The sequence below is a fragment of the Stegastes partitus genome, unplaced genomic scaffold (genome assembly GCF_000690725.1).
Source record: "Stegastes partitus isolate 25-593 unplaced genomic scaffold, Stegastes_partitus-1.0.2 Scaffold71, whole genome shotgun sequence".
In the NCBI taxonomy this organism is placed as follows: Eukaryota; Metazoa; Chordata; class Actinopteri; family Pomacentridae; genus Stegastes; species Stegastes partitus.
In genome coordinates this window covers 767,219-792,182 of record NW_007577802.1, presented here as the reverse complement: position 1 = coordinate 792,182, position 24,964 = coordinate 767,219, and the positions used below count along the sequence as shown (strand labels likewise).

The window sequence follows — 24,964 nt, the reverse complement described above, 5'->3', positions numbered from 1 at the left end:
TTTTGAAAATATAAAGCTTAAATATTTTGAATTGAAACAATGCAGGGAAGAGGTGTTTATATCTGCTCAAAAGCTGATAGATTTGCTGCTTTCGTTTTGAAAAAGAAATTACAAAAAAGGGAGTCTTACGTCACTAAACTGATAAAGAAGTTAGCCAAAAATGCTGCAGGTGCAGCACTTCATGGTTCACCAAGCATAGATGAAAACATCCTCAAACTGAGCTAAATATCTCAACCTCACATTGTTTTTTGTTGTTTTTTTTAACTAAATGTGATGACTGCAGAGCCATTATGACTGAGAAGAAAATGTCTCTGCTAACAGACTGCACTGCAGGTGTCCCACCCTGCATTCAGATAAACAGAGAGACTCTAGCATTAAATTATAATTCGAAGAGGGGGCATGGGATCCCACGGTTAACATAACCCCTTTCCTCACACAGACACACATCGGACTCATCCTTGCTCAGTATTACCGAGCCAGTGCTGAACCAAACAACACAATGAGAGGAGCTGTACCGCTGAGTTTAATTTGGAGTCATATTTCAGGTTTTGCTGTGTTTACGTTTCCTTTATGAAGTGTAATTGCATGTACCTGTAGGCAAGCTGGGTAAACATGAAGCCTGTGTGGCCATCATTAGTCTTTATGACAGTCTTTTACTGCTTCTTCGGATAGAGCAGTCAGTGCACTAGGTTGATAAGGGTTTCGGCAAGATGGAGTTTTGGCAATGGGGGTTTGTGGGATGATCCTATACACAATAACGTGTCCTTGTGTTTGTGTGTAGCTCCGCCTAATTCCTCGTGATGGGAAAACATAACACGCAGACACGTGAGTGAAAATTGCCTGCCCTAGAAGCTGTCTCTATGGCAATAAAGCCGTAAGAGGCAGAGAGGGGGGAATATGTAGAAGATTGCTCCTATCTCTCCCATGTTCTTTCCTCCACCTACACTCTCTATCTACATGCCTCTCTGAGGAGACGGCTGCTGTAATTGCCCTTCTGCTCTCTTCTCTCCTCCCCTGTCTTTTTGCACCCTGCATTCATCTTGTCAGACAAGCCAGAAGACTGTAAGGTTCCGTGCTGTGACCGCAACACCATTATTACCTCCCCGTCATGCTCATTAGTGACAACAAGCTCTCTACATTTCAGAAGCTGACAATAAATCTGCCTCATTACCTGCGTTCATCTAACCTACCCACAGTTCTGAGCTACGTCATCGTTCGCGCTTAAGTGAATGTTTGGTCAAGCCCATTAAAGTCCATTATGTTTGCACAAAAATTGATAGAGATCGTTGTACACACTGAAAACTATAGTTCACATCATGTGGGTGTGTACATAAAATATTGAGAGCAAATGGAAATGGCTAAATCCTCCTTTTGCCTCTTCCGTGCACAAATGTATCAATTTGGATTCATTTCTCAGTGCGTGTCATGACAATACATCATGCATATGCATCACAACAAGTGCACCATTAGGAGGAAGTCGTATGACAAAATATGTCCGTATTTATGTGGCAATCTGCGTTATTGAACAAGTGCCATTATTGTGCATTCAAATTCCAGATCTTGTGCTTTTGTGGTTAGTGTTGTTGCACTGTAAAAGGAAAACGTACATAATGACGGACGGAATTGGTGGAAAGAGAGTCCTGTACAGCTTTTTCCTGATCTAGATTTGCACAATGCACACATTTTGTTGCACTTTCTTACTGGAAACTTTCAACAAATGTAATCGTGGGGATTGCACAAATTGGGAAAGAAAAAAAAAGGTTCATGGCTGGTTGTGCCGTGACAAAGACAAGCTGTTCGATAACAGGATGTGCTAATACTGGATGTCCAACTTTAAAATGTATCCTTTGCATTGATTGTCAAACTGTATTGCAGAGTTTGTGTCCTGTTTTGGAGCTGCATGGTAGTGCAGCAGTTTGTCGCCTCACAGCAAGAAGGTCCTGGGTTTGAACCTGCTAGTTTAAAACCTTCCTGTGTGGAGTTTGCGTGTTTTTTTTCTCTGGTTGCTGTGGTTACTCTGGTTTCCTCCCGCAGTCCAAAGACATCCATGGAAGGTTAATTAGTCATTCTAATTTGGCCGTCAGTGTGAATGTGAGTGTGCATGGTTGTGTGTCTCTTTGCGTTACCCCTGTGATGCACTGAATGTGCAGGATGTATCCAGCCCGTCTCGCTCAGTGTCAGCTGGCATCAGCTCCAGCCCCCAGTGACCTCCAATGGATAAAGCTGGTATAACTGATGGATGGATGGAAGTCTTATTTTCTTCTTCACTGATAGGGAATTTTTCTGGTGTGAATCATATCTTGACTAATTTTACAATGTGGTCAAAGCCAAGTTCCTTTATGGCTGATTTTATGGCAGTTTTAAGACCATGTTATAAACCCTGAAGCACTTGGAATATTAACATATCTTGCTGACAGAGGATTTATAAACTAGCATGCTAGTATTTCTCACACTGAGGTACTGGAAAAATGTAAATTCAGTGTCATTTCTTAAACTCTGGTGTTGTACTGCCCCCCTAACAACCGCCCTGAATGCAAACATGAGCATGACATCTCCTGGAACACAACCACTGTCACATGTCACATTTACTGTGAGACTGCAGCTCACTCTAGGAAATATTTAGAATTGCAAATGCGCTGCTGTGTCTCACACTTGAGCCTATATATTACCACTATAGGCTGTCTGGTCACTTGAAATTCGCTGGCTTTCTTCTCAACGTGCTATGAATTTGTGTGTGTATGTGGTGGCGGGTTGCTCTGTATGTTCACCAAAGTGTTTACGTGCCTTCACCTGTCTATATTTACAGACTTTATCACTTTTCCTACAGGGTGCAGGTAGAGTTCTATGTGAACGAAAACACCTTCAAGGAGAGGCTGAAGCTTTTCTTCATCAAAAACCAAAGGTCAAGTAAGTACAGCTGACGGGGAGCATCAACCACTCCCTTCTCCTCATATTGTGAAAATGACAAGCGGCCCGCTGCTGCTAGATGTGCTCTGAGCTAAATGAACAAGTGAAAGGATAATATAGGAAATTGCAGTCAGCGATGACGCATATCCAATTTCTGTGTCATTTGGGGGTTTTCATTATTACATTAGCTGCCTCATTGTAATTATCTATGTGTCTGGTTGTGCACAGCATGGACAGAAGATTTTGGCTCATTTGCTGGGAGACAAAGCAGAGCTGCAGTGTTTTTTCCTATTAGGCGATGGGACTGGCAATGCCACACCATCTCTGAAATCACATCAGTGCTGCTCAGCGATTTGGTGCATCGAGTCTGAAAGCCGTTCATTTGCATCTAGTTGTAAAAATGTACTCAACGGGAGCTCTCTGGTCTCCGGCAGAACATGTCATTAACACATCCTCAATAATGACATGGCTCTGCTGTCTGTCCCTCAACTTGTCGTCGTCACTAAGCTATTAGTCTTTGACATAAAACAGCAGAGTGTAATGAAAATGTTGCACTTGGCTGCAGGGGTCTGTTGCTCTATTTGTTGTTTGTTTGTCCAGTTCCAAATTAATTTAACATCGATGCAGACTTCATCTGAAGAGGTCGTGTCAGCGGAGATTAAGTGGCTGGTGAAGTTGATTGTAAATGGATAATACAGCTAGCACCACCCGCTGGCTGACAAGCAGATCTGCAGCCAAGTTTCTGTTGTTATGCATATTTGGTGGTGCAGGCTGGCTCTGTGCTTGCCGTTATACAATGATCAGCCACAAAATTAAAACCACATGTTTAGTATCATGTAGATTCCCCCTGTGTCCACAAAATAGCTCTGACCCATCAAGGCCCCAGGACGTCTAAAGGATTCCCGTGGTATCAAACATCAAGACACAAGTCAACACCTTGAACTGTTTGTCATGATCCTCAGAGCATTTCTAAGTAATCATTGCAGTGTGGCTGGGAGTGTTATCCTGCTGAAAACAAACAGTGCAATGAAGCAATAACCGGGACGGGATGAACATGGTTTGCAGCAATGTTTAGGTTGGTGCTATGTGTCAAAGTATCATCCACATGAATGCCAGGACCCAAGGCTTCCCAGCAGAACATTGCCCAGAGCTTCACACTTCCTCTGCTGCCTGTCCTTTTCCCATAGTGCATCCTGCTGCCGTCTCTTCCCCAGATAAACAACACACAGGCCTCGCAGCCGTCCGCATGATGTTAAAGAAAACGTGACTCATCAGACCAGGTCACCTTCCATAGCTGCATGTTCCAGTTCTGACGTTCACGTGTCCATTATAGGCGCTGACAGCATGTTCAGTCTGATCAGTCTGTAGCAAGCTGCAGTACACTGTGTTCTGACAGCTTTCTATCATATCCAGTGTTTAGGCTTCTCCACAGTTTGTGCGACAGTAGTTTCTGTGGGATGGGTCAGTCGTCACTCCTCATGCACATCAGTGAACCTTGAGCACCAATGACCTTGTTGCCAGTTACCAGTCGTTCTTTCTTAGACCACCTTTAGTAGGAACTAACCGCTACATATCAGCATAACACTCCATAAAGTCGTCCGTTTCAGAAATTCTCTGACCTATTAACGCTGCCTATTTTGTCTGCTTTCAACACATCAACTTCCAGAACTGACTGTTCCCTTGCTGCCTAACATATTCCACCTCTTGACAGGTGCCATTACAACAGCATGATGAAAGTCAATCACGTCTCCTGTTGGTGGTTTAAATTTTGTGTACATCTGTGCTTATTTAAAGAGAACTCAGTGACTCCATAAACATTCTTATGCTTGTTGGCTTTTTCTGTTCAAGCCCACCAGTTGTTTATCTTGCTTTGTGGTCCTCTGAGACATTTGAGGCACACAAGAGTGCCTGTGTTATTTTTGTATTATTCTTGGTGGATTTAAAACTTACACGTCATGGGAAATCATTTGTCACAGTGCCACTGCAGCATAGAGCTGCATTAGTTATGCTTCGGGGGGGTTTTATGCACCTAAACGACCAGTGCAAAACAAGTGTGACCGAACAGAAACTGCAGAGCTTTAAATGTAAGCCTGTGAATACTATAAAAGATCCAAACAAACTCACTTAAATTAAGCTACACCTGTTTTTGAATCAAGTCCAATGTTTGCTCTTGTTGCTCCGCAGGCCTGAGAATCCGCTTGTTCAACTTCTCACTGAAGATTCTCACCTGTGTCCTCTACATAGTGCGAGTCAGTCTGGATGACCCGAGGGAATATAATCGCACCTCCTGGTGAGAGTCGCACTCAGCAGCTGGCACTTAATTGTTTGCTAATTTGTGGATAATTTCTTGACTGTATCGCCTGTTGTGGAGGGAATAAAGGAAAGCTAGTCAAGGAAATAAAAGAAAGCAGTTTAAGAAACGGTCGTTTCCTGTGGAGACAAGAAGAGAAACTTTATGGATAGTTAGATCTGAACAGCTACATGCTAAGAAACATGAGCGACTGGCACAAAGCCAAACATGTAGAGCATCCTAGGACTTTTACCACACAGCAAGTTTAGATTAGTCTAGCTCTCTTTGGGTTTGGGTTCACTCAGCTCAACATCAGCTGTCCTGGGTAATCAGTATCACAAAATGAGTTATCCACAGGCTCTGCTAAGTCAGGGTTTTTCTTGTTTAGTAACAAATACATGATAAACGGCATTTTTTGCTTTAGAAAAAGTCTTTTCTTATGCTTAGAATGCTGTCTGTCTTTTTCTTTCTTTTAATTCCAAACCAACCAGATGACTTGCCGCATGCCACCACATTTCTTCCCAAAATATTTTCCTATTGGCATGTGAATAATATGACAAATGTGAAAGATATGAGGAGAGCACGGTTCAGTTATTTATTTGAAATGCTTTGGATTTTTACCTTCAGCACTTTTGAATACGTGCATTCTTGTGATCGAGCATTTCTTCTCAAAACTAAAATGTAACCGTAACATGTAGGTCAGCTGTGGCGGTTTTATGACAAAACATTGTCCGGGAATCGAGCTGTCTTGTTTATTTATTTTTAGCAATTGTGATTTTGTTTATTTTGTGTGTGTGTTTGTGCGCCTGAATACAGTGAATGAAAACGAGGAAAGCTAAGTTGCTCCTTCTGTGCTGTCATTTGGAAATTGTGGATTGTCTGTATTGTGCTCAGTGCCAGCTGCTTTTAGAGGCGCATTGGGTTTGTTCTTTATGGCAACATACCAGCTGATGGAAATGTTTCCCAGTGGGCACATTTCCACTCATGCACACACACTCACACACACACTTCCACATTGTTTTTTGTGTTTCCCTTGCTGCTGTTTTTTCTACAGTGCAATATGCCGGAACAGCAGTTGGAATAATACAGCAGAGTCGACAGGAATCAACTGGTATGTTTAGTTCAAATGTAATTTATTAGTGATGTCTGTGTTACAATTATGTAGAGTTGCACTAAAGTGTGAGAAAACTTTTTTTCTGGTTTTTGACAGGGAGTTGATTTTCTGGGTGCACAGAAAGGATTCTGTCTGGGCGATACAGGTGAGAGTAATAACATTTCAGTGAAAGTGCACGTAAATCAAATTCCACTGCATGAACCCAATCTCAGCGCATAATTCCAGCCAAAAACACCGGCAGCCATTTATTAAATAAGAGCATTGCAGAGGACGTTTCTCAGTGAAGGCTCAGAAGCCAGAAGAGATGAGTTTGCAATTGCAGGCTTCATTTATCTCTCTCTCTTCTCTCTGCTCCAGGTGACAGTGGCCTTAATCAGTTTCTTGGAGACTATGCTTATCACATATCTCAGCTACAAGGTAAGAGACTGGTTCACAGTGCGCTGTTTCTCTCTTTTATCCACTTTGGTGTCTTACAGCTGTTTGATCCGAGTCCAACTCTGCCTGTTCGTTCTCTCTCGTGGGCCAGCAGCTTTCAGTGTCCAATCCAAGCGCCAGTGCCAAAGCAGCTGTCAGACACACGGGGAGCCGATACTAATTCAAAACTCATGCATACTGTATCAGAAACTAGTCATGTAAGCAAGAAGGTTCACTACTGTCCTAAGTTTATATGCATTTAAAGGTCCCATATGGTGACCATCTATTTTTATTGTGCAGCTAGCCACCCAGCTTTACAAACCAGGAAGAATTCAGGAAACTCCTTTATGTTAGCATGCTGTGTGGCTAATGTGGCACTAAGCTTTGATTGTATACCCAAAGGTCAGAGCTGGAAAATATAAAGCTGAGGGACATTTAGAGATAGTGGAAACTTTGAGACCAATTTTAAACCAGTTAACAAGGACTAGTTGTGTTGCTGGGCTCTCAAGTTGCATTCAGTGCATCCTCAGCTTGGCCAGTGTTTAGATCTGTTGACTTCCCTCCTACTCTCTGTGCTCACACACACTGCATTTTAATATAGCCGAACCTATAATACGCTGTTCCCATTTACATATTTATCTGTTTCTGTTGTTAGACAATGTAATGAGTATGAAATAATGACAATAAGACTACAGTCAACATCTTTGTCAAACTAGCCACACATCATGGTTGTGCTGTTGTAACAATTCACCGATTAGTTTCCGAGGCAACAGTAACGCACTATGGTAAGGTAGCGGGCGGATCTAACCTGAGCAGGGGTGAAAATCAGACAACCACATACATCCGTTTTGGTTCAAAGCACAGCCTTTTACTTTAAACACTTTACATTATATCCCCCCTCACGCTCGAGCGCATCCCTATACACAAAACAGCAGAACAACGACACTGCTTTCAAAAGAGTTCTTAAAGTTCGGTAATCAGTTCATGGATCGTCAGGCTTTATAGGTACAGTTACACCACCACCTGCATGGCTCTGCAAGGTCACAAACAAATTAAACACGTCACAGTACTCGTAGCAGGTGGCCGATGCCATCAACAGCTGATAACTCACGAAAAAATCCATACTCCACAGCAACGCAACTCCGGGAAAGCCTCCAAGTCGGCGTGTGTCGTCATTTCGCAGCGCGCCCCTGCACGCGTGCAATGCACTCACCTAAATGCAGGTTCACTAGAAGCCACGCCCCCAACATTATTGACATACATTTTGATTCAATAGACAATACCTGTGACTCAGTCAGAAAATATATTTACATTATTTTACAGACAAGATAAGGCATCAATTCAGTCCTGCTGGGTGCTTATGATGTAAGGTCAGACCGGGCCCTTGCACTGTGAATTCGGCAGTATCTACATGCAAAATGATCTCACAGTGGTCTCACACACTCCTTCACATCTTGTGTCAGCTGCTGTCCAGTCAGCTGTTTTTCAACCATGGAGAGAGTCTTCTTCCTCAACAGAGTTTTGACAGCATCCGCTCGGCGACGTTTAAAGTTACAGATACTGAAACTGCCCACTCATAACAAGACTAAAACCAAGTGTTATACCTTCATGATGAAGGGAACCAACCTAACAAATTGAAAACACATTTTGGGCACTTGAGAGACTTTCATTAATCCTCTAAACACGGATACAATATGTGTATTGCAAGTGAAGGTGTCTGCATTATGTATTCATGGAAATAACCCCAGTTAGCACACATAGCAAAGGTTAGTGAAAGTGTGCGTTTTTTTGTTTTTTTTACTGCTAATGAGCAACGGTAAGCAGAAGGATTTCTTTCCCTTCGTATACAGTTAAACACAGCTTGTAAAGGCGGACAAAATATGAGGAGCACTTTTCAAATACAGTCTCATAAATGTAAGAACGACTGAAACAAAACCTTTTTTCTTGTCTGTTACAGTATTCCGACATTACCACATTAGTTAAAAGCTCACTCTTCATTTGCATTTGAATACAACATTGTCCAATTACCTCTAAATCTGTGTGAAAATGGCTTTTTAACATCTCCCACAGCTTCCCCTCTACCCTGAGACTCAAAGACGCGTTATACACCAATTCCTTTTAACTCTTTCCCCTGTGGTGATCTTCTAAAAGTTTGCTCTGGAATTTAACACACACAGTCTTTTTTTTTTCATCTTGGTATATTTTGCTGTGTATTTTTCCTCTGGCCTCTGATGTTTGTTTAGGGATTCCCATTCGTTTTATGAGGAGGAGCAACCGCCAGTATTTTTCTCGATTACCTGAAGGCTTGTCACAAGTGTTTATTTTCTTTACTGAGCTTTTTTTAAATTTATTTTTTATCTTTTAAAGCTTCATTGCTGATACGATCCATCATTTAACTGGACCCTGTAAACGGGGCTGTGCCCTCAATATGTGATTTATATGCGACCCCACTTGCTCATCGTGTCACGCTTTCATGTCTGTTTACACTGTACTGCCTTTTGAAGATAAGGTCTGCATATTGCCAGTGGCTACAAAGTATTGTTAGTCTTATGATAAACATTTTTTTTTTCTCTTTACTTCTATTGTTTGGAAATAACTGAGCTTTCCCTCATCCGGGACTATATTGAATACATAATCATGCATGTAATTATATTGCACAGAAAGACCACATAAAACATGTCTTGAAGAGCACAGTATACAGTATATTACAAAGAATACTCTTCAAAAAGTTTAAAAATGTATAAGAATGTTGTAATGATAAATATTTAATTAGAAACGTTATACTAAGCATGTATTTGCGTATAAATGTATATGCGGTAGTTAAGAATCATTATCATGAGCTGCAAACAAGCACATGCTCTGAATACTACGAGCATAAAATCAGGTCACTGAGGAGGGTTTTTTTTAGATACCAATGCTGTCGTTTATACAAAGAAAGAAGCTTGTGGCCTTTTATTTTACTCATTGCATAGAAAACGGTGGTTCTTTTTTTCCCCCATTGTACAGTATTGTGGTCTTATCACAGTTGATTTCCTCCATTATTGCAGACATTACTCCCTTCTCTGAAACGTTCTGCTGGTTTTACTGAATTATTTCCCATCAATTTCCTTTTTCAGGGGAACATTTGGGAGCAGATCTTCCAGATATCCTTCATATTGGAGATGATCAATACAGTGCCATTTGTAATCACAGTGAGTAATTAACTTAATGAACTAACCAACCCACAAAAAAAGAAAGAAAGTGTGAGCATGGGAACTGTGAATTAGGCTGAAGGTGTTACGGTAATCTAACGCTAATGCTCAAATAATCATCCCAGACTGAACGTTTTACCGTAACCAAAAATTGCCAAGGGCATAGTAATTTTCCTCTTTGCCTTTTGCATTAAGGGAAATAGATGTTTATTATTTTTCAGGTGTGTAAACTCAATAACTCACTAATATACTCTTTCGCTTACATTCCCTCTTTCCCCTTAAGATCTTCTGGGGTCCGTTAAGACACATATTCGTCCCTGTATTTCTTAACTGCTGGCTAGCCAAAGGTGCCCTGGAGAACATGATAGTAAGTATTTCCGAAAGTAAATACTGCGTTATTGTGCTGTATACACCGTAGTTGTATTGTACTGGAGGGAGCAAACACAGCTGCATGTTTTCTTTACTGCTGCAGGCTCTGAGGTTACATTATCCATCCTCTTTGCAGCCATATAAGAGTTTATGAGCAACCCTGGCAGTGGGGGATGAGTGGGTTTATACAATTTAGCTGAGCAGAATTTAATTGAGCAGGCTAATTCCTTTTTTTCTGGTTAACTGACGCTCTCTTTTTGGGAACGCGTCTCATTTTTGCACAAGCCACTCTATCTTTTTAAAGCTAGTGTTAGCGATGACACAGGCTGCTTTGATAAATTAGCCTGCTGCCTAATTAGTTGGCCGTCTAAACTAACACTGACAATTTATTCAAGTTAATTGAGCAGACTTGTTTGGAGACAATATATTTAAAAAAAACAACTGCAGCAATGTTTTTTAAGGCATGTATATAGGTTATGGATGGTTACATAGAGAGCAAAGAAACACTCAATTGATCTTCATTATCCAAACAACTGTATGCACTGGAGGTTAGTGAGCCAGTGCATGCAAAAACTTAATATACTGTAGCCCTATATTGTGAATAAAAATGATAAATTGCACTGTAGGGAACAAGGCAAGCCAAAGCAAAAATAAGTACGAGTGTAGGCAAAGCAGCACAGGATGAAAAACAGATGGTGCACAGAATCCTGGTGCTGGAGTATCAATATTGTCCAGGGTTTGCCATGGGTGCAAAGCGACTGGTACATGAAATTCCAAGCAATTAGATTATATCCAACTGGTGTATGGTTTGCTCTCGCTGTGATTCAGACGAGACCACGACCGAGTGAGAGCTCAGCGCCAAGGCGATAGTTGGCAGATGGTAGATTCTTGGTCCAGGGCGGTAGAGGCAGGCGGAACATGCTAACAGGGTGGAAACGAAAATGAGTCGTGAGCCGCTACATTTCAAGATGGACAGCGTGCTAATGTAGAGGGTTGTTTTGTTTTGTTTTTTAAGAATGCCAGTAGTCAGCAAGCATAGAGTTTCTTTGTGTTACTTTGTCGCTGTTTTCTCCACCAATACAAAAAGAAAAGAATCTATACAAGTCAAGACAAGACAATAAATACAGTAAAAATCACAAGTGTTTCGACAAGTAAACATTTTTTATTCCTCAGGATCAGTACATCCAGTCTGAAGTAAAATAATGGATGCTACATTGAAGTGCCAGCTTAACCTTTATTCGGTTTATGTCGATATAGAAAGTGAGACGCAGCCCTTTTAACACGTTAACAACATTTTATGGCTGAATGAAGACAGCGACTGACTTTTTCTTGCATCGTTCTGCACATGGTTTAGTTTGGAACAAATGTGGCCCAGAGTGGAGAAATGTATTTCACTTCCCAAAGAGTGATACGGACATAAAACTGAACAGTATGCGCAAGAGAATAGGTATACCTAATCTAATAACTTCTCCTCTCGTATCCAGAATGATTTTCATCGTGCCATCCAGAGGACCCACTCTGCCATGTTCAACCAGGTGTTCATCCTCATCTGCACATTACTGTGTCTGGTTTTCACTGGGTGAGTGAACTTCTGTTTTTCTGAAAGCATACATAGCACGCTGTTAGCAGTTATTGGCTCAGCGGTGGGGCCAGAGGTGCACAATCTCGCTGTAAAAGATAAAATTGAAACGCCATCAAAAAAAAAGGCAACAAAATGTAAAGAGTAGGAGTTGATCTACTGTTAGTGGGAACAGCAATATGTAATAGATTTTAAAGAGCCCGTATCATGCACATCTACAGGTTTATAATTTTACTTTGAAAGCCTGTTAGAATATGTTTACACATGTACATTTTCAAAATACACATTATGCATTTCATACTGCAAATTGTTGCAGCATCTCCATTTTAGCCCCTGTCTCTTTAAGGCCTCCGTCCTAAAAAACTGAGTTTGCTCTGATTTTGCAGCTGACCTGACCAAAGCGAGGCAGTGCTGGTTATATACTGTAACCCTGGATTTGTGAGCACAGGTAGTGAGACGAAACTGTAGCAGAGGACATAATGACAGCTTGCAACGTGGGCTTGTTTAAGTAGCCACGAGGCAGATGGTATGCAAATGAGTTGCATGGTGATGTAGATAATTATCAGAAGAAAAGCCTCAACTTCAAGTGAGGTGTTTCAGGCAGGTTAAAGAGCAGAGTTTTTCTGTGGGCGAGAATAACTCTTTGGCATGCACTTCTACTCTATAACTCTATAACAGTGTAACACAAAAAGCAGGGCTCTTTAATGCAAACGATCCTTTTTCAGGACACTTGACATTCATTATCTTGAAGGTTTGTGATCAGCAGCAGGGAAACATGTAATTTGCCGCCATCCAATTATTAACCTATGCTTCATTTTTTTATGTCTCATTGATCTCCATTTTTATACCGCCTATTTATCCTAATCAGAGCTGTCACTTTTTTGTCCTGAGCTCTTTGGCAGCCTTGTTAAACGGTGGCCACCGCCCAGCAACCTGCCTCCTCCACTCCGCTCTGTCCAGTTAGACATCCTCATTCGCCTTGCCTGGGGGGTTTCATTAAGCCTCCCAACTTATCAATGCAAAAAAAAACGCAAATGAATTAACACAATCAGTGAGAGGGAACTGACGGAGCAATCAATGGTGTCGCTTTAAATGACGTACTGAGCAGAAGGCCACGCTGTATTGACTTCGGTGCCCTTTGGTCTTGGGCAAATTGAATTCTGATATCTAGTCCTGATCCGGCTAAATTGGAGTACTTGAGGCCGACTGGTTTTGTGAAACATCTCTTTATGTGCTTCAATTTAATTATCTTTACAATTCCCTTTTTCTCACTGCTCTTGTATACTCACATTTGTTACCTCAGTATGTATACAAGTGTGACTGAATGAGTGTATCCGGTTAATCAGACAACCAGGAAATTTCTTTGCACCGATAACTTGCTGCACATGACAATAACGCCTTTGAATCCTTGAGTCCTGTAGGGTTTATGCTTGATTTAATTGTATATTTCCTCATTTTGCTGCAGAGCTTGTGGGATCCAGCATCTAGAGAGGGCCGGGAAGAACCTGTCCCTGTTTGACTCGTTCTACTTCTGCATCGTCACCTTCTCCACTGTGGGCTACGGAGATGTCACGCCTCAGATCTGGCCCTCCCAGCTGCTAGTGGTCATCCTCATCTGTGTTGCCCTCGTGGTCCTCCCGCTACAGGTAATGACTATATGGTAAATTGAAGCAGCATTTCCATAAAGCGCAGTGAAGTGGTACACACTTTAATGTGTTGGTTCTGTCTTATCATTATTCTTTAATGTTTTACATCTAGTGATGACCTTTACTGGGCTTTCATCAAATATTAAATGACAGTTTCATGCAGTTTTGAAAGGCTGACAGGAAATACATATTTAATAAGGTGCTTACTTCTGACAGTTTTGGCTGCAGACGAAGTTTGCAAATCTCACTCAAAATTCAGTCCAAATTCATGCTGGCTTCATCATAAGTCTGCCAGTTCTCTGTGTTATTTATATTTAACGATCGCAGTGCTAATAGGGTGAGAACAGAAATGAGCTCCCGCTGCTGGCGAACTACTCCATCAGCAGTTTACACTCCATCTGTGTCCGGACAGCCAATCCATCTCTCTTTCATTATTGATATCACTCTCGCTTCTTTTGACACCACGCAAATGCTGTTGTCGCTGTGTCAGTTTGAAGAGCTTGCGTACCTGTGGATGGAGAGCCAGAAGTTGGGTGGGAACTACAGCCGTCACCGGGCGCAGACAGAGAAACATGTGGTGTTGTGTGTCAGCTCGCTCAAGATAGACCTGCTGATGGATTTCCTCAATGAGTTCTACGCTCATCCCAGACTACAGGTACAGTGACAAGATCTAATGGAAGATTTTTGGTTGTTCTTTTCTTGTAGGTTTGTAATATTTTCCCAACAGTGTAGCTGTATTTGTAGTTTGTACACGTCACTGTCTACTGCCTGCTTCAATCATCATGGTATGAACAGTTGTGTTATTAGCTGTGTCACAAATAGCACACATTTGGGTTTTCATATGATTCTGTCTTTTAGTATTATATATAGGTATTCATGTGAGATAAATGTAAGAGAAGAGGATGAGAAGTTACTCTCAGGTCATGGTCGTTCCAGGAATGTTGCAATCAAGTTTTTTGCAGCCTGTTTCATGTGCTCTTGTGGATGTGGACGTAAACAAACAATAGGGCGTAACTTCCTGCCGATACTGGGAATTAAAAATTGAGCTGGTTTGGAACTTGACTCTTTTAAGCTAACTACAATCCATCCAGCTGTTCCCACTGATCTGAGGTTGGGTTACAGTGGCAGCAAGCTAAGCAGGGCATTCCCAGGCCAGACGATGTTCTGGGACAACCTTGGGGTCTCCTCCCGAGGCGTGCCTAGAAAACCAAAGGAAGATTCCCACGAGGCATCCTAATCAGAAGCTTGAACCATCTAAGCTTGATTTTTTTGGACATGAAGAAGCAGCAGCTCTACTCAGCTCTACAACACCCACATTACTGCTGATTCCGCACCAATCTTTCTGTCCATCTCCATTTTCCAGTCACTTGTTATCTTAAGGTCTCTATATAATTAAACTTCTTCACTTGGGGCATCAACTCGCCCCCAACCACGGGGGAGCAATCTACCAGCTGGTCTCCCTCAGACAACCATGAACTCAGACTTGGAGGTGCTGACTCTCATTTCGGCTGCTTCACACTCGGCTAAAAGCCATCCCAGTGTGCGCTCAAGGTCACGGCCAGATGAAGTTAATAGAACCACTTCATCTGCAAAAAGCAAAGCTGTGACTTTTAAGGTTCACAAACCAAACACCCTCCTGACCCTAGCTGTCCATTTAGATTATGTCCATAAATATCACAGACAGGATATGAAAACAAATTGTAAGCATAAAACAACACAGGAGCAGTTAGAGTTACATGCTACTAAATACAGCAACATACATGTCTCAGAGTGCTGACCGTTCAGTTGTACAGAAAAATGTAAGATATTAAACAAGTTTGTGGATTTGAATAAAGGCTAACGTGTCTTTCTCTTGCAGGACTACTACGTGGTGATCCTGTGTCCGACAGAGATAGACATTCAGGTTCGCCGTATCCTCCAGATCCCTCTGTGGTCCCAGAGGGTTATTTACCTGCAGGGATCCGCCCTCAAAGACCAGGACCTGATGAGGGCCAAGTGAGTGAAAGCTTGGCACATTCAGACAGAACATTCAACATGCATGTCACGTCATGTTCTTGAAAGGTTTAGATTTGAGTCCAGCTAATCTTTATTTTATTAATTTTATATGCTGGATAAGGATCTGAGCTAAATGACTCATCCTCCACTGAAATGCAGTTTGAGGGCAAGTCCTTACAAGTCTACTTGGCTGCCCTCTGCTTCCCCATCATTGTAAAAGGATTTCACTCTACAGTGATCATCTGCTCACATCAAAGGGCACATGTATAAGCAGTAATCGAAATAGTGATGGATCACGTTGGAATATGTTCAGCCTTGTCAGTTTTATCCACGTCAGTACAACATATTACTGCAGCAGTGTGCTATTCACTTCTAGGGTCGCTTTGGGGGATCTTGCTGCTCACTGACAGATATTTTGCTGTTTTATTTTGCTTGTCACATTGCTATGTGATGCTTGTGACATTAGGTACAACTACTTCTCAGTAGCATACGATACCATGAAATCCAAGCCATAAATTTGTCCAAGAGCCCATCTACCATAATTGAAGAGTTCCACTTTAATGTGCAGTTGTGCAGGTAACAGTTTCTTTCACTGATATGTAACAGATAAAATCACTCAGCTGCTGCAGATGGATTTCTGTGTGCTCATTTCATACTGCAGTTCACAGAGCATGTGAGTTTTCTGGCAGCAAGTGAATGATCGGTGGGGATGGAGCTGTAAACCTTTTCATCCGTGCTCATGGGACATTAGCACTCACCCATGCCTAGCTTTTCTTTCAAGCAAAGGTCCACTCAGATAATGAATTTTACGTTTGGTTGATCGCCCTCTTCACAGCCGCCAGCCCGTGACCATCCCTGCCTGTCTGTGTTTCTATTTCCCTGTCAATCCTTCAGGATGGACGACGCTGAGGCCTGTTTCATCCTGAGCAGCAGGAACGAAGTCGACCGAACCGCTGCTGTGAGTTACATCCACAGGAATTTGTTAAAGCAATTTCCAGAGTAAACCCTCTCATGATAAGAACGATGCCAAAGAGTCGTGCGTTTTCCCTTCACACTCTGCTTCACTTTCAAATTAGTCGAGAGACTTGGAAATATTCACACCGTGATTTTGGTGTTGAGTATTTAAAGTACGCTGAATGTCTGAGGCAAACTTCAAAGTTTTTAATATTCAAATTTCGTTTATAAATCAGTCACTGGATGAGTGAAAACGAACTGTTTCTGTCCACACAGGATCACCAGACTATTCTGAGGGCTTGGGCTGCAAAGGACTTTGCGCCAAACTGCCCCCTCTACGTCCAAATTCTCAAACCTGAAAACAAATTTCATGTCAAGTTTGCTGGTACGTGCAGGAAAGCTGCGTATCTTCAGAAAATGAATAATCTTGCCCATCTGTGAGATTCCGACATTTCCGAAATCTAAACTCGTTATGCAATGTATTGTTTTTAACAGATCATGTCGTATGTGAAGAGGAGTTCAAGTATGCCATGTTGGCACTCAACTGTGTGTGTCCGGCCACGTCCACCTTAGTCACTCTCTTGGTTCACACCTCCAGAGGACAGTGAGTACACACACATATTTAGATAGGTATTTAAAAAGTATTTATGTTAGCATTTATTTACAATGACACAGGGGTACTTCAAAAAGTTCTCGGCCTCATGAGAAAACGTCACAGGAGACAGATTGTTGTTGCATTACTTGTCAACATAGTCTCCTTTAACTTCAACACACTTGAGCTAAAGCTTCAAGGTCACATCTTGAGCCGCCAGATTCTCCTCAACAGCTTGGATGTCTTTGTCATCACTCTGATAAGACGTGAAATTTCAGTTTGGGAAACAGAAGCCAGACGGTGCAGATCGGGTGATTGGAGTGCATCAGGCAGCACTTTCAGTTGGCTGCTTCTGCCACCTGAAGCTGTGCAGATAAACGCATTGTCCTGCAGCAACAGTACACCAACTCAAAGCTTTCCTCTCCTTTTTATTTGAGTTTTTGTGGAACTAAGGCTTTACAGTATGCTGTTTTGGAGTTAAGCTCCTTCTTTCCAGGTGAGGCCGATTGCTTTTTGAAGTGCCCCCATACGCAATGTCCGCTGTCAGTATGTAGTTTATTACCGTGTGCTATGGTCCTGCACTGTTCCTACCAAATCTCTTGCATTGTGCTGCTTTACGTGACCTGCAGGTGTTTTCACTTTTATTATAGTAAAGTTTAAGTTTAGTTTAATCAACAGTTGATTCTGATTTTCATTGTTGAACGAAATGCACACATTCAGTTCCTTGTTAATGATTAGTTGAAAATATATTACGTCTAAAGTTTGGCTTAGCTTAATATAATGACTGAAATGACTGGACTGAAAACAGCCTTGCTTTGTCTAAAGGTAGCAAATCCAACATGTTATTCAGGGAGCTTCACAGATGTTGGTAATTGGATTGTTGTTACTTCTGGACAAAGCCAGACCAGTGTTTCCTCCCGTGTTCAGTGTTTATACGACTGTCTTCTGGCTCCAGCTTCATGTTTATTGAACAAACGTGTCTCACTCTCCGTGAGAAAAGACAAAAGTCTAAAACTGTTTCATTAAAGTTTTTGACCCCATGTAACCGGAAGAGAAGAAATAAGAAAAATCGAATATCAACAATTTTTAGGAAAAGATCAACTTTATTGATCCCTCGCTGGGGAAATTCACATGTTACAGCCGGTGGATAAAAATGAAGCCAGCAATGTAGAATAAAGATAAAACTAGAGGTAATATACGCCTGTCACATGTATGACGTAGAATTATACATTAAAAGTCATAAAGACAACGTTTCATCACAAGTGGCAATTAAATAAAATTTCTGCTTTTGTGATCACGTCGCGCTAAAGTAGACGAACACAGGCTGCCACAGCTTCCTTAAAACGTCAGCTGAGATGTATAGTTACCCTTAATTTGGCTTGATGTGTTTTGAATCAGTAACAAGAGAGCTGAACTTTAACTTTATTCATTAGATCTCAGCCTAACAGTAAACCTGAGACTCTATCTTGGCTCTTTGTTTTGATATTTAACACAACTAATCACATTAATTCTGCATCTTTAGCAGCTGAGCTTCAAATAAGTCTTCCAAGCTTTTGAGTGCATTCTCAATGTTTAAAGTCCCCTAAAATTAAATCTGTGTGTATTATAGTTACACATGGATATGTTAAGTTAAGGTAAAAGAAAAGAAAAACAGTTGATATTCACAAGAGTTTGCTCCATGCGTGCAGATTCAATCAAACTTCATGATTAATGTTCGTGGAAGATGACTGATTGTTCTGCGGAGGAGTCTTTAGTTATATAGATGGTGACAGTACAGTAGTCAGACTGTACCAGAGACCTGTCACTGTCAGCCAGAAGAACATTGCTCGCTTCTTGATGGGCTAAAAGTCAAATTGTCACATTCTGTACAAGGTGACTACTATATCTGCTCTGCTACCCACAGCAGAACCGCAGCACATCCATTTTAATTCCCATTATACGGCTATGAAGGTGACAGGAATTTCAATAGACTTTTTTGTGGCAGGTGTTAATTTAAACATTATCAAGCCGATTAAAAGTTATGATGTACATGAACTACCTAAATAAAATGACCTTTTTTTTTTTCTTGTGCTCATTATTGCGGCTGAAATAGCGTTGGCTGGGGTAGTACAAGGCCGAGGAAAGGTCACAGAAGGTTCAGTTTATCAATCTACGAATAAATGCGAACAGCTGAGATGCAAATAAAAGTCACTTTTGATTTAAAGGTGTTTTCTTTCATGAATTTAAATGACTCCTGAGGCATAGTTAAAATAAAAACAGAATTTGATGGCAACGTGATATATTAGGACATCTAGTTTAGGCGTAAACCTCGTTTTTATGAGAACAGGCCTTCATGTTACTGTAATGCAAGCAGTAAATATTGTGTTTTTTTTTCAGGGAAGGGCAGTTGTCGCCAGAGCAGTGGCAGCGGATGTACGGACGCTGCTCTGGAAACGAGGTCTACCACATCCGCTTGTGTGACAGCAAGTTTTTTGGGGAGTATGACGGGAAGAGCTTCACCTACGCCTCCTTCCACGCCCACAAGAAGTTAGCAAATCTTCCACTAGCTAAATCTTAAAATAAAAATGAAACAATTTGGATCTGAGGCCCTTTTAATTTTTTTTTGGAACCGCCTCCCAGGTACGGCGTTTGTTTGATCGGAGTGAAGAGGGAAGACAACAAGAGCATCCTCCTGAACCCCGGACCTCGCCACATCATGGCCGCCGCCGACACCTGCTACTACATCAACATCACCAAGGAGGAGAACTCGGCCTTCATCTTCAAGCAGGAGGAGAAGCACAGCAAGGGCCTGCCAGTCACCGGCCTCTACGACGCCCCCTCCAGGCTGCCTGTGCACAGCATCATCGCCAGCATGGGTAAGGCCCAAAGACAGAGGCAGCAAATAAACAAAGATGCTTAGAAATGGAGAAGGTGGTAAAGAGAGGAGGCTGAAAGGGTTCCGTGTAAGAAGAGAAAATGGATGCTTTGTTGCTTGTTTACGCTAGCCTTCTCTCACACTGGGCACCTCTGAGTGATGGCTGCTTTGCTGATGCTCTGGGCTTTTTTTGCTCACTGTCATGCATGATGTTTTTCTTACATGCATTTTTACTTTGTTTGGCTGACCTTGCTGTGTTGTGCTTTTTTTTTTAACCTGTTAAAGTTGATCAGGCTACTTCGTTTGGTAAGTTTGTGCATGATGCGTCACTTTTTTATTTTATTTTTTTTTAACACACATTTATAATTTCTGAAATTTTCACTATTTAGCCCATAGAAAGATGATGTATGTACAGTGCATATATCACTGATCTGATATTTCTGACTGAGTGCAGTGTGCATACATTGTGTATCTGATACACCTGATATGAACAGTGCATATATCATACATCATATTACAAAGCCTTAAATCTCAGGGCCCTTCTGTTTGAGCATCACTAGTTTGCTTGCAACTTTTTTTTTCTTTTTTTTTAAATCAACCTACAGATATTTAAAATGGTATCTGTGAAATTTTAGATTGATATATCAAGTACTTTCCAAATTATTATTTTTTTAAACAGTTGCTTATTGACCCACGTTCAGCACGCCTTTGTTTCACAGATTTTACAACTACAATCTGAAGCTGTGTTGTAAATACTGTTCCTTTGGAACTGGTAAAGACAAAAGCCTGACATTCTCACTGGTATTTTTCATCATGTCATTGATTAAGAATCTGCAATATAGGACAAGTACATTGAACAGTTTCTGATTATGGGTAAGCTGAAATATGCAACAACAAAAAAAAGAAATGGAAGTGATATTTTCTGAACCACATGTAGTTTTATGTCACAGTAAAACAAAACATATAGAATACTTTTTAATGTAAAGTACTTGGTTGCACAAGAACAAGAGTACTGGTAGATAGCCAAATTTTAACTCCATTTTGTAGGCATTGATCTCGGTTTATGTATGGCCCAATATTGCAGATTCTAAATTAATGACATGATGTTATATAAAAGTGAAAATATCTGTTTTTTATCTGTAGTAGTTCCTGAAATAATGTCATTTAAACATAGCTTCAAATTTCAACATGTAAATAAAACTGAAAGTGAGTCTACGAGCAAGTGATTTAAAAAAAATATATATCTCAAAGTACTCTATAATTTCACTGATATCTTTATAAATATCCATATTTTGTGCTAGAAATATTTAAGGCAAATCAGATCATGGTTGTGCAGAATTAGATGATTTGAGATGGACCTAATATGATGTACGTTAGAGTCATTTTTATTGACAAACACACTAATTCACCACTGTTTGCATGTCAGTTGTGATAAATCGAGGACTTTGTGCTTCAGAAAGCAATACATTTTCTCCTCAAGGTCAAACTACTGAGCTCAAAAAGGTAACAGGAATGTGGGGGGGCTAATGTGCTGAACAAGCTAAACATGGATTACATGATATCTAATATGAAACAGCTTTTCCAGCTTCAGAATGTACCAACAGTCATAGGAAGTGCTGCATGTGCTATTTCCACATAGCCGTACGGTTTGCTCATGAAACAACCTCGTGTAATTTTCAGGAACTGTAGCCATAGACCTCCAGCACCCCGATCCCCCTGAGGAAAGCAGCAAACTGACCTTACCAACAGAAAACGGTGCCGGAAGCCGGAGGCCGAGCATCGCACCTGTTCTGGAAATCGCTGACTCCTCCGCCATCCTGCCCTGCGACCTCCTCAGCGACCAGTCGGAGGACGAGACCAACCAGTCAGATGAGGAAGGCTCTGTCGGGTCAGAGTAAGTGATATTGTAGCGTACGTCTTCTCTTACAGCAGTAAGAAAAGTAAAATATCTTCACAGTGCCAGTGTGCTGATCGATCTCGCCTCGCCTCCTCCTCTTCATGACTCGGTGGTTGTAGTGGGAGAGATGGATGGGTTTGTAGCAGGCTTGTAATTGGCGTGTCATGATGCTGGAAGGTGCGAGTGGCAGCAGTGATGAATGCGTATGTCAGGATGGGGAGGTCAGCACTTTTCCTCGTGTGAGGCTCACGTACGGTGTCGCTGCATACATCCTTACTCATGTATCAGCTGGCCAGACATGCAGCCGCCGTGCATGTCAGAGGAAGGCCACGGCCACAGTTTCTGTCCTGTCTCTGTATGTGGCTTCTTTACACTGAGCTCATACCTCACACCTCAACCTGTACAAGTCCGTCTGACGAGCAGCTGTTAGACTGACCCAGACAGCAACCGGTCTCCTAAAGTTGGACATAACATGGTCCTCCTGACCTCTGAGCCTGTATGACTGAACCCCACAGAGCCTGTGTGCTTTCCATTATTGAAGAGCTACAAGAGGTGCAGCAGTGCTTGAGAAGTGACTGCAGAGAGGCACGGAATAAAAGTTCAAGGTGCCACAGTGCCATCATGTGGTGATCCGATGGTAGACGTAATCACAGTTAGAATCGGCAAACTGGAGGGCACCGCGGAGCTGATGAGGCTAACTGCAGCTGATACGTTACACATCAAGGGAGCCAAACTGACACGCTCAGCTGCAAATCAAAACAAGACACAATTAAAACTAAACAGACTTTGCGATGGAATTAGTCCTGCAGGCTCACAAACATTTGAGCAAAGCAGCTGCGGAATCTAATAATGAACTGAAAACCACAAACACTGACATTGGCAACACTTTTCAGTGATATTCAGTATAATGAAGTAATTATGTAAATAAGGAAAAGGGAGTCTGTTGTGGCAAAGTTAAGTCTTTTTAAGATCATGGAAAGGGTACATTTTAAATTAAAATGCACAGAATATTTCTGTGTGATTGTATTTGCCGTCACTTTTAACGCTCTGATACTTAATGAATAAGTAATAGGCAGCTTCATTTGTATTTTACAAGTACTTTACAACATAAAGGTGTGGAAGTGCTTCACGACCTAGATAATGTATCTAATGCACTCGCCATTTTATTTGGACTCACGTACTCACTGGACTTGAGCTACTCCTCAAACTTGAAGTACACGTTTATGGAACTAGACTGCAACAACCTCTCATCAAAGGCACAAGTGCTGAAAAATAAACTGTTTGAAGGAACAATATAGAGAGTGTAAGTGGACTATGAGCATTAAAGACGTTGTTGTGCCCTGTTCTGAGGCAGCAGAGGAGAATGTGGAGAGGTTTCATCTGGAGACATCTGGCAGAAAGACACGCATCAGACATATCCAAGATATTGTCATAGTATAGCAAAGGCAACAGATTTAAGTAAAAACTAAAAAAAATTCAATTTAAAATTCACAGGTAACAATAGCAGAAATCCTGACATGACATGCGTAGATCAAACAATTATCTGAAATGGGGTTAAAATATTTCTGCTGTCATTACAGTGCAGCGCAGCGGCATAGAAAAGAAAAACTTCATCTTTGACTTCAAAGTTTTCAGAGTTGGGGCTCGTCTAACATCAGCTGCGAGGTTATTCCAGGATAACAAAATGCTGCCTCACTATGTTTGCTCGTACGCAGTATTTCATTCTAGGCCACTAAATTTCAGTCCTTCTGAACATCTCGTCTCTTCTCCATAAGTTTCGTGAAGGGCTACCCCCCCAACTCGCCCTACATCGGCAGCTCTCCAACTCTGTGCCACCTCCTACCGCAGAAAGCTCCGTTCTGCTGCCTCCGCCTCGACAAGGTGAGCTCTCAGAAGTTAGCCACACACAAAAAACCCACTGCACAAAATGCATTTACCTTCTCTTGCCAGCTTTTTTTTTTAAATATATATATAATACAGTAAAGCTTTATGTGATTTGACTAAAACCTTGACTCCTTTCCTGTTGAATTGTCTGCCTCCATTCAGGGCTGCTCACATAGCAGCTTTGAGGATGCGAAGGCGTACGGCTTCAAGAATAAGCTGATTATAGTGTCAGCGGAGACAGCGGGAAATGGTCTCTACAATTTCATCGTCCCTCTGCGAGCTTATTATCGACCCAGAAAGGAGCTCAACCCCATAGTGCTGCTACTGGACTACCCGTAAGACTCCCCTTTGTTTGTTTACACCACTAACTATGAGTAATATGTTGCTTCGTTGTGTGCTTCCTGCATCTATACATCCAGCACAATAAAGATGAGTCATATGCTAATTCACTGTATGAGTTGGAATAAAAATCAGCAAAGGAGGCTTTAATCTGGACCTCACTTGGTCAGTAGAGGTTGTAGGAGACTGTTTATGCAGCGTACATGTGTATTAGCATTTTAGAGATTGACAAGGATAAAACGACACTCTGTAGTTCAATATGAGCTTGTTTTCAGGGTGCCAGAATGCCTTCAGTAGGTTTGTTCATTATAGCTTTAAAGTATAGACTGGTTAACTCCAGGAAAAATAATTAAATAATTGATAAAAAGACGTTTTCAGTGCAGAAAACTGAAGAGTAGTTCAAAAAGCATGTAAAGAAACGACTTGTTATTGTCGTAGTGTGTATTTGCATTCGTTAATAGGCTCGTGTGGGCTTTATGTGTTTGCAATTTAAAACAGACAAATAGCTTACAATAGAGAATCGGTAATAACAGCGGGAACTATGCTTTAGCTTTCAAGATGGAGAAAGAGTCTCATTTTTTTTTTGCATTATTCATGAGAGCCTATTTGTGTGTTCGAGCATGTATACGTTTCCTGCTCCAACTCGCTGTGGGTTTCATTAACTTTCGGCCCGATCTCGGCGGTCCGCTGAAACAGATGAACGACACAAACACGGAGCCAGCGAAGCTCTGGCGAAAGTGACACTCTCTGGAGTTTCCATAGCAACCAGTTATTGTAAATCCTCCCGTTGCATCAAGGAATTAGGCATTTATTTCCCTTTTGTTCTGTACTAAATTCAAGCGAGTCCTCCCTGCCCTCATCAACAAGCACGTTGCAGGAAATTACTCCAACAGTGTCATAATGTGTCGCCGGGGTTTACAAAGATAATTAGTGTGGGAT

At 41.5% G+C, this 24,964-nt stretch overlaps 1 protein-coding gene across 1 annotated transcript in view; it reads left to right on the top strand.

Annotated features, from left to right (window-relative positions):
• Window positions 1-24,964, top strand: part of kcnt1b (potassium sodium-activated channel subfamily T member 1b) — an 86,415-nt gene that overhangs the window by 45,553 nt on the left and 15,898 nt on the right. The window contains exons 3-21 of the mRNA XM_008276427.1: window positions 2,828-2,907; window positions 5,092-5,197; window positions 6,252-6,308; window positions 6,408-6,456; window positions 6,669-6,728; window positions 9,842-9,916; window positions 10,200-10,283; window positions 11,770-11,864; window positions 13,330-13,510; window positions 14,001-14,165; window positions 15,369-15,505; window positions 16,400-16,463; window positions 16,736-16,844; window positions 16,955-17,063; window positions 19,428-19,577; window positions 19,671-19,906; window positions 21,586-21,799; window positions 23,578-23,683; window positions 23,849-24,021. Coding sequence (XP_008274649.1) covers window positions 2,828-2,907; window positions 5,092-5,197; window positions 6,252-6,308; window positions 6,408-6,456; window positions 6,669-6,728; window positions 9,842-9,916; window positions 10,200-10,283; window positions 11,770-11,864; window positions 13,330-13,510; window positions 14,001-14,165; window positions 15,369-15,505; window positions 16,400-16,463; window positions 16,736-16,844; window positions 16,955-17,063; window positions 19,428-19,577; window positions 19,671-19,906; window positions 21,586-21,799; window positions 23,578-23,683; window positions 23,849-24,021 — 2,250 coding nt within the window. The remainder of the gene's footprint in view (window positions 1-2,827; window positions 2,908-5,091; window positions 5,198-6,251; window positions 6,309-6,407; window positions 6,457-6,668; window positions 6,729-9,841; window positions 9,917-10,199; window positions 10,284-11,769; window positions 11,865-13,329; window positions 13,511-14,000; window positions 14,166-15,368; window positions 15,506-16,399; window positions 16,464-16,735; window positions 16,845-16,954; window positions 17,064-19,427; window positions 19,578-19,670; window positions 19,907-21,585; window positions 21,800-23,577; window positions 23,684-23,848; window positions 24,022-24,964) is intronic.